Source organism: Lithobates pipiens, unplaced genomic scaffold, assembly GCF_037356315.1.
Source record: "Lithobates pipiens isolate NorthernLeopardFrog02 unplaced genomic scaffold, aLitPip1_a1.2 Scaffold_8, whole genome shotgun sequence".
NCBI lineage: Eukaryota > Metazoa > Chordata > Amphibia > Anura > Ranidae > Lithobates > Lithobates pipiens.
In genome coordinates this window covers 548,573,807-548,583,407 of record NW_027507903.1, presented here as the reverse complement: position 1 = coordinate 548,583,407, position 9,601 = coordinate 548,573,807, and the positions used below count along the sequence as shown (strand labels likewise).

General features: G+C 41.6%; 1 protein-coding gene across 2 annotated transcripts in view; it reads right to left on the bottom strand.

Moving 5' to 3' along the window:
* Positions 1-341: 341 nt before the first annotated feature.
* The window catches only part of FHIP2B (FHF complex subunit HOOK interacting protein 2B), a 55,772-nt gene continuing 46,512 nt past the window's right edge, over positions 342-9,601 (bottom strand). For both annotated transcript variants that reach the window (XM_077469822.1, XM_077469823.1), the window contains exon 17: positions 342-6,390. In XM_077469822.1, the coding sequence (XP_077325948.1) occupies positions 6,288-6,390 (103 nt within the window). In that variant the 3' untranslated portion in view covers positions 342-6,287. The remainder of the gene's footprint in view (positions 6,391-9,601) is intronic.

The window sequence follows — 9,601 nt, the reverse complement described above, 5'->3', positions numbered from 1 at the left end:
GAGGCTTTCTAAGCAGGGTGGGGGATGGAAAACCGCTGCTCTTTCTTCATGTATTACTTTGTAAAGGGGAATATTTATAATGGACTTGTTTATTATAAATGCACCACATCTATTTCTGAATCATACCAACAACCACTTACAAAGGATTTACAAAATGATAAAGAAGTGCTCTTGGAGGACGGAGATATGTACCCAAACAAAATTGATGTCCTTTTTTCCCCACAAATAGTGCTTTCATTTTGATGGTATTTGATCACCTCTGCGTTATTTTTGCGCTATAAACAAAAAAAACGGAGTGACAATTTTGAAAGAAAACCCAATATTTTTTACATTTTGTTATAAAAAAAATTAACAAAACAAAACAATTTCTTTATCCGTTTAGGCCAATATGTATTCTATATATTTTTGGTAAAAAATCGCAATAAGTGTATATTGATTGGTTTGTGCAAAAGGTATAGCGTCTACAAAACAAGGGACAGATTTATGGCATTTTTATGCATTTTTTTTTTTTTACTAGTCATGACGGTGATCAGCGATTTTTAGCAGGACTCGACATTGCAGCGGACAGATCAATACACTTGACACTTGTTTGGGACCAGTGACATTTATACAGCAATCAGACCTAAAAATAGCCACCGATTACTGTATAAATGTCACTGGCAGGGAAGGTTTTAACACTAGGGGGTGATCAAGGGGTTAAGTGTTCCCTAGGGATGTGTTTCTAACTGGGGTGAGTGTACTGACTGGCAGTAGAGAGAGATCGCTGTTCCTGATCACTAGGAACAGCAGATCTCTCCCTCTCTCTCCTCTTCTGTCAGAACGGGGATCTGTCCGTTTACATTGACAGATCCCCAGTCTGGCTCTCTGAGGAGCGATCGTGGGTGGCCATGGGTTATGCGCATCGGCTCCTACGTCGCGCCACGGGCGCGCGCCCCCCTATACCCCTAAAGCAGTGGCCGTACAGCTACAGCGATTCACGCAAGGGAGCCAACCTGCCGCCGTATAACGGCAGCAGCTGATCGGCAAGTAGTTAAAATAGAACTATAACCCACGTTAAAAAAAAAAAGTTTGCCTAGAGTAAGGGAGGATTATAACTCAGCTAAGGTTTCTTTTTGCATCTTTTTGCATTTCCTGTCTCACTGCCAAACAGGATGTGGGACGAAAGCCCTGCAAATGAAGGGAATCTCTTGGGGACCCCTAGGTCACCAGAACTAATGTCCCTATTGGAAGATTTCCTCTCCATTACTTTTCTGGGTTCAAGAAGAAAGGAAGTTGCACATCTAAGATGTCCTACAGGGGTGAATAGAATGGCAACCTCAGCCTCGAATCCAACCAGGCCATGCCCCCAACACGTTTCATTTCACCCCCCGGAGCGTGCAGTGTACCCGTTGGAAGATTTCCCCTCTTACTCTTTTGGGGACAACTCAAAATTTGGGATTTTCTTTTACTTTAAGCCCTCGTTCACACTGAAGGCTGGACTCTCATGGTTTCAAACCCACATTTCACTGCAAGTTCAGGGGCGATTTAAAAAGACATCTGTGTGGGTTCATGCACAGATGTCTATTGAAATCGCCCCCGAAGTTGCCAAAAGTAGGGCAGGAACTACTTTTGGAAAATCGGTGCGGCGCCGCAAAGTTGGTGTTGCATCGATTGAGACAGTGCCTTGCTGGCAATACACTGCTATTTGACATGTCAAATCGTGTCGATGTGAATGGGGGCTTAATGATAATGGTAAACAACACAAATAAGTATTATGACAGGTGTGAAATGACAGGTGTTCTAATTCAACTCCACTCTATCCAAACCTAACAAAAGTTTTTCCTTTAGTTATACTTTAAGAGCAAAGTAGTTTGCCATCAGGGCTCATACAGGCTCGCTATTAAGCAGCATGAGCACTCTCCAGAATGTGTTTATGAAAGACACAACCTGACAAGCATGTACAGTACATATATCCACACGCCAGGTGAGAATGCAGTTTCAGGTGGCACCCTGGAGGCAGACAAAGGGCAAGACTGTAATCTTTCATTTTGACCCTGAGCTGGATGAAGAGCCTCTAGGACACGTTCCATCTTGTATGCCACTAGGTAAATGTAAAAGCACTGGCTATGAAGGCAGTGTTCATTGTACAGGGTTACCAAAGCAAATGGGTAGTGCATATTAAAGTACAAGTTCTCTTACAGAAAAAAAAAAAACCCCAACAACACAGCCTATTCTCCCTTTTCTCCTAACCCAATCTAAACTTGCTTGCCTCTCCACAACAGCAGCTGCCTCACCCAGTTTTTACATCCTCGATCCCTTTTTTTTTGCCCCCTCTCCTTTAGTGCTGATAAGCGCCTATAATGTAACTCTCCATAGACTTGAATGTGGTTGTACTCCCAACACTAGAGACACAAGGGGTATGGTACAATATAAGTCTGAGAAGTCACTGCACTGGAGCAGCCAGTGCTGAAGATGATTTAGGTGTTAAGGATGTAGACCGCTGCTGACATTTATTACAGGCACTTGCATAGCGCCATCAATTTACACAGCGCTTTACATATACTGGTATATTATACATGCAAGGAGCTTACAATTTAAGGTCCCTGACTCACAATAATAAATACACATACTAGGGCCAATTTAGATAGGAGCCAATTAACCTACCAGCATGTCTTTGGAGTGTGGGAGTACACAAAGGAAACCTATGCAGGTACAGGGAGACCATGCAAACCTCAGGCTGGTAGTACCATGGTTGGGATTCGAACAGATAACCCTAGCCCTGCTAGGCGAAAGTGGTAACCACACGGCCATTGTGCTGCCCCTGTCATGGCAGGATTCTAGGTTAGGGTCACTTAGAATTATGGGACCTTGGTAGCATGGGCTCTTTTTTTTTTTTTTTTAATTAACTTGTCCTTTAGGCAAATAAAAAATGCCAGTGAACAAGGTCAAGAAACAATGAGCACTCAACTTAGCTTTTCGAGTTGTGGTGTAAATTTAGAGCCACACACCTTAAACCATGCCCTGTGCTAGGGCTAGTACTGCTTTTTCGGTAATCCATAAATTGAATCAGTTCATAGACAAAAGGTCATCGGCACTCAGTTCTTCATAGGATTTTTTTTTTTTTTTAAAGCCTAACCCCATGTTTAATGTCCCTCTAAATAGTTTGTTTGGGCCAAGCTGGCCCAAACAAACTATTTACTGCACTAACAGGTGCACTTGCTGGGCGTGCTGTGTTCTGTAGGCAGTAGGAGGAGGACTTCCTGTCCCACTCCCAGAACAAAATAGTCAGGAGGAACCGCTGAATGAATCATTTTCATCCTTGCACAGAAAACAGCTGCAATTTGCACCGGACTAGTGTGAGCCCAGCCTCAAGTATTTCTTCTTGCCTCAACTCTGCTGCTCCTGGACGCACTGGCAGTGGGGGGGGGTTTTTTTCCTGCCTCAAAACACTGCTAAAAACCTGTGTGTGCATGGACACAGAGGATAACATGGAGGGGCATTTAGAGGCAGAGAACAAAAAAAAACACACCAGAAACCCCTAGGAGGCAGCTGTAAAAATGGTCCAGTGTGCATGAGGCCTAAATGTGGAGTTAGATAGTACAAAAAAAATAAAGTTCTCTCTGGGCTCTTTTCTCAATGTCAGTGCCCGATTTAAAATCTGCTACAGATTAAGGCTCCATGCACACTGAAGCTGATAAACTGCAGTTTATTGGCGTTTGGGCGTTTTTTGTAAAAGCCCATAAACTCCACTCTATGTTAGCCTATGTGTCCATGCACACATGGACGTTTTTCAGCTTTAATGAGCAGTGGAGTTTATGGGCTTTTTTCTGAACGCCAGAAATTCGCGTTCAAAGTGCCGTTTTTCAGCAGCAAAAAACGACAAACGCTCATTAACGCTCATTCATTAGTGTTCAGCATTCTATTTTTCAATGCATTGTGGGATTTTTGGAGTGTCCTCTGTGTATTTTTATAAAAAACGCCCATTAACGCTAACGCTGTAAAACGCTCATTAACGCTAGTATAAAACGCTGTTAAAAGCAGGTTTTTCAACCAGCGTTTTCTGCCAGAAATCTGGCGTCCAGAAATAGCTTTTTTGAGCTTCAGTGTGCATGGAGCCTAAGGCTCCATGCACACTGAAGCTGATAAACTGCAGTTTATTGGCGTTTGGGCGTTTTTTGTAAAAGCCCATAAACTCCACTCTATGTTAGCCTATGTGTCCATGCACACATGGACGTTTTTCAGCTTTAATGAGCAGTGGAGTTTATGGGCTTTTTTCTGAACGCCAGAAATTCGCGTTCAAAGTGCCGTTTTTCAGCGGCAAAAAACGACAAACGCTCATTAACGCTCGTTCATTAGTGTTCGGCATTCTATTTTTCAATGCATTGTGGGATTTTTGGAGTGTCCTCTGTGTATTTTTATAAAAAACGCCCATTAACGCTAACGCTGTAAAACGCTCATTAATGCTCATTAACGCTGTTAAAAGCAGGTTTTTCAACCAGCGTTTTCTGCCAGCAATCTGGCGTCCAGAAATAGCTTTTTTGAGCTTCAGTGTGCATGGAGCCTAAATGTGTTTTCACCTTTTTGTACTGCTGGTTTAAATACTATTATTAATAAAATACCTATTTTAAAGAGTTCCTGAGAAGTCTTGAGTTCCGATTTTTTTTTCTATGGACTTAACTCCTGGATTGCTGAAAATGAGTATTGTGGTTTAGGGTGTATGCTCTGAAACCCGGGGTTGGCAACCCGTCGATCGCAGACAGGTGAAGGTTAGCTCATGTCTCTGCATTGCTGACCCCGGTCTAAACGTCTCCTCCCCAGTGAGATCTCTATCATGAGGAATATGCGTGGTTCAGCTGCAGTTTTACCACCTCAGTGCCTGGGGGTGCATCTATGCTGTGGCCACAAAGCTTTGATTTGTGGCTGCAGCAGGGATAATAGTTCCTTGCTTATTATTGGGGGCTTGCTAGTAAATTCATTTTTCTATAAATAAAAAGGTGCACCCTGCTGAGATTTGATCTCCTTCATGTTGTTCAGGTAGATCATCACCTCTTAAAGGTTGCCTACTCCAAATCAGCTCAACCAGGGTGCCATCTGAGGTCATCAGGGGTGCCACTGCATTTTGAGACCCTAGAGAATAAAATGGTGGTCATTGCAATTTTTTTTATGTCACACGGTACACAATTCATAATCCAATATTTTTTTTTAACATATAAAAGATGTTACATCAAGAAAATGGATGCCAAATATGTTACGCTTTAACACTGCGCATGCCTATGCAGCGGTGACAAATGCTGTAAATTTTACTATATATAGGCGGCATTTTAAAAGCCTTTACAGGTTACCCACTTTAGATGTACAGGGAAGGTCTAGTGCTAGAATTACTGCCCATGATCTGATGTTCACAGTGATACCTCACATGTGTGGGACGATCGCTGTTTGCGTGTGAGAGGGACCAATGCACCTGTTCACCTTTGCACGCGAGCACGGGGACTCTTTAATTTTTTTCTCTTTCATTTTTTTTAAATATTCATTTATTTTTCCACACTTTAAGTTTTTTTTTTTTTTTTTTATATTTTATCACTTTTATTGCTTTTACAATGAATGTAAACAGGACCTCTCCTGCTGCTTGTAAAAGCAGTCTAGCCACTAGGATTGCTTTTACAAGGGAGCCAAGTTCTAAAAAAAAAAAAACTGTACCAGGGTGATGCCTGTGGCTGCTCTGGGAGTTTTATGGACACACAGAGTTGGCTCGGGAGTGAGCATGCACGAGTGCCCCAATAGCAAGCAGCTTGCTATGGTGGGGGGAGGGGCCAGGAGCGCCAGTGGGGGACCCACGGAGTGGATGATTGGGGCTCCTTTGTGCAAAACCAAGTATAATACCTAAAACAACATAAAAACACAATTTCGACACACAAAAAGCGACTGTGTACACAAACCCCAATAGGAGATTAAAAACTGTCCAGCGCATTAAAAGGGATTAGATTAAACAACCCTGCAGGTTTGCAGATTAAAATATATACAAAGAAATAAAATCAATATGCAGAAAACTTGTAGCAGCACAGAGATATAAAGTATTGCAGCAACAGGAGGCTCAGTATCTATAGGTAGATGACTTGAGAGGCCACATCAACATGGAGGACGGTAAGGCACAGTACCAATTGTCAAGCTTCCTTCCTAGCTTGTGACTATGGCCTGGTATAACAGAACATAAGGCACATGGAGGTATAAAAGAAGTCTTTGATGTCCCTATAACAGAGACAGTATTAGAAATATTGCACTGGAATTCATGGCTAGATCCAAGTCACTGGTTAGACACCAAGTGGATGACGGGTGACACAAGCTGCTGCTGCCAACTCCTTACAGAACTCCTCCAGCACCACAACCCCACGACACAGGGTCTCATGGCCCAGCCTGCCAAGGGGAACCAAAAAAAAAAAGTTATATATAAAAGTTATTCAATAACACTAATAATAATATATTAGCATGATTAACAAACTATAACAAAAGCATCTCCACACATTTGTCCTTACATATTTAAAAAGCCTTTCATGACACTATTGGGGTCTAGATTACAGTGACTGAGAAAACCATGGAGGAAGAAATGAAGAAGGAACATGGATGAAGACTAAAAGAGGGATTCCACCAAAAAAAAAAAATATTAAAAGCCAGCAGCTATAAATACTACAGCTGCTGACTTTTAATAAAATGGACACTCACCTGTCCCGGGTTTCAGCGATGCCGGCAGCCGAGGCCGATCGTTCGCTCGGCCCTCGGCTGCTGCCGCCACCATTCTAGGTGAGGGAATCAGGAAGTGAAGCGAATCGGCTTCACTTCCCGGTTCCCTATTGCGCATGTGCGAGTCGCGCAGCGCAATAGGAATTCTCTGCGCTGTCTCTGAGACCCGTGTGTGTCCCAGTAGACAGCGCGGCAGGACAGGAAATGGCGTAGACTCCCACGGGAGTCTATGCCCGGAAGTGGGTGTAAATACCTGTCTTTGACAGGCATCTCCACCCCCCTCCCCCCTGAAAGGTGCCAATTGTGACACCGGAGGGGGGGAGGGATCCGATCAGCGGAGGTTCCACTTTAGGGTGGAACCCCGCTTTAAATAAATGACATTGTAAAATCCAGTATAAATAGGATACAGACAAAAGCAGACAGACTTCACTCTTTGTATCTGTATTAGGGAGTTGTAGAGCTGTCGGCTTGCAATCTACAATAAACTTAAAGTACAACTAAAGGCAAAACTTATTTTTTTCACTTTTGGATAGAATGGAGAGGGATTAGAACGCCTGTCAAGTTTTATTGCTGTCTGTGTCCCCATTAAGGAGATTCACCCTCTGTGTGTGTCCCATTTACCATCATTGAAAGGGAAAGTACAAGAAAATCCCACATTTTCGGTTGTCCGCAAATAAGTAACAGACGGAATCAGGACACTAGTTCTGGTGACCTGGGGGTCCCCAAAGAATTTCCTTAACTTGCAGGGATTTCCTCACTTCCTATTTGGCTATGGGACAGGAAGTGAAGGGAAATCTCTGCAATGGGACACAGATAATGAAAAAAAAAAAACCTGACAGGGGTTATAACCCTCCCTTGCTGTATCTAAAGTGTGTAAAAAAAAAAACAAAAAAAACACACACACTACTACCAATGTAACCCTCACACATGAACTTTTCTTAGGTGGTAAATGTTTGGTCTGGTATATATATATATATATATATATATATATATATATATATATATATATATATATATATATATATATACATACATACACACACACACACACACACACACACACACACACACACACACACACACACACACACACACACCAGTGGGTGAAACAAATCCCTTTCTGTTGTCCTGATACAGTACAGTCTAAAAGCATTGTCACTCTGTTACTGGACTGGAAGTGGGTTAATGGTAACATCACCGAGTGCAAATGCATGAAAGAGAAAACTAATAAAGCCATCACATCTAAGGACTTTATTGTTTTTAGATTTATGTATTTTTTTTTTACAGGCTCTTATATAGCTCTGTAAATGTAAGCAGCGCTTTACATTTACATTGTACATTCACATCAGTCCCTGCCCTCAAGGAGCTTACAGTCTAACTCCCATTCATACATTTAACAGTTTTGCTTTTTTGGAGGGTTGCTGGCTAAGAGCCTAGCAGTCTGTTGATTACTGTTATACTTTTGTATAATAAAGAATTTCCATATTTCCATGAAATATTGCTGTAAGCCCTGAATCAAAACGTTCTTTTGTGAGTGGTCGTCCTTGATCCTCAGTTTTTTGTTATATGTATTTGTTGCTGTTTTAAGGACCCCACCTATTCAGTGAGATGGCTTTTGATCCGCGTTATGCAGGAATTGCTATTTTTTCCTCTTTTTTAATAATATTATCCACATTCATACATACACATACAAAGGCCAATTTAGACAAGAGCCAATCAACCTACCAGCATGTCTCTGGAGTGTGGGAACACAGGCACAGAAGATGCAAACTCCAGGCAGGTGTCATGGTTGGGATTCGAACATACAACCCTAGTGCTGCCAGGCAGAAGTGCTAACCACTTAGCCCCAGCGACCTTCAATATACTGTAGCTTACCAGAAGTTTTTGTTTTTTTCCATTAATTTTTATTTGAATTTTTGCATGTATACAAACAAATAAAATAAATAAGAGCAGCAGCATTAAAAGAAAAAACTTTGTCAGTGGTCAGACCACCCATCAGATATCCATATGCCATCACAATATACATACATGTAGACTTCCAGCCCTACAATAACTATGTTTAATTTAAACAGGTGTCTATACAAAACTCCATGAAACTATATGTAGGGTTTTACCATAATGTCTATGTCGGGTATTATCTCAACTAAATTGGACCATTTACAGGACATGAAAAATTATTAATGCTACCCATTAGAAGAGCCAGAGTGTTTCTCAATAGTGCCCCTAAACTACTAACCTCCTTCCTTGCTAGGATTTATAAACATTATATGCCAATCTAGCTACTGGAGTAAGCTTACCAGAAGTTAGATATAATGGCTGCGTTAGTTTCTTTCCCAAGTCATTTGTTTTTCATCCGGTAATCCTGCCAGTAACGCACTTCCTGTCTTAGGTTGACAACGCTCACTTACCCTATTATATCTATGGAAGCAGTACTGAGGACCCAAGACAGAAAGAAGGTGCTATTCTGTAGTGCACAGAAAGAACACGGGCAGAAAGATGAAACTGATTGAGATAGAACGCTGCAGAGTGCACAGGATTACCCTGGATTTTGTCAGGATCAATAAGTATTTTTGCAATAATTAAACTGATATATAAAAAATTTTTTACTGAACAGTCTATTGTGTAGGGGTGGCAAGTTGCATTGTTTACATACTGTTTTTTTAATTTTTGAAAGCCATTAGTTTACTGAAGTTACAAGATTCCAGGGCACTTTTTTATGCAAACAGGTCAATGGCAAGGTTGTTTATAGCCTGGATTTATAGCAGCAATAAAGGTGATAAAAAGGTGAGTGCCCTGTAATTCTTTTAACTCTTAAACCAAAGTGGATTATTTGGGGTTATTTACTAAAGGCAAATCCACTCTGCACTACAAGTGCACTTGAAAGTGC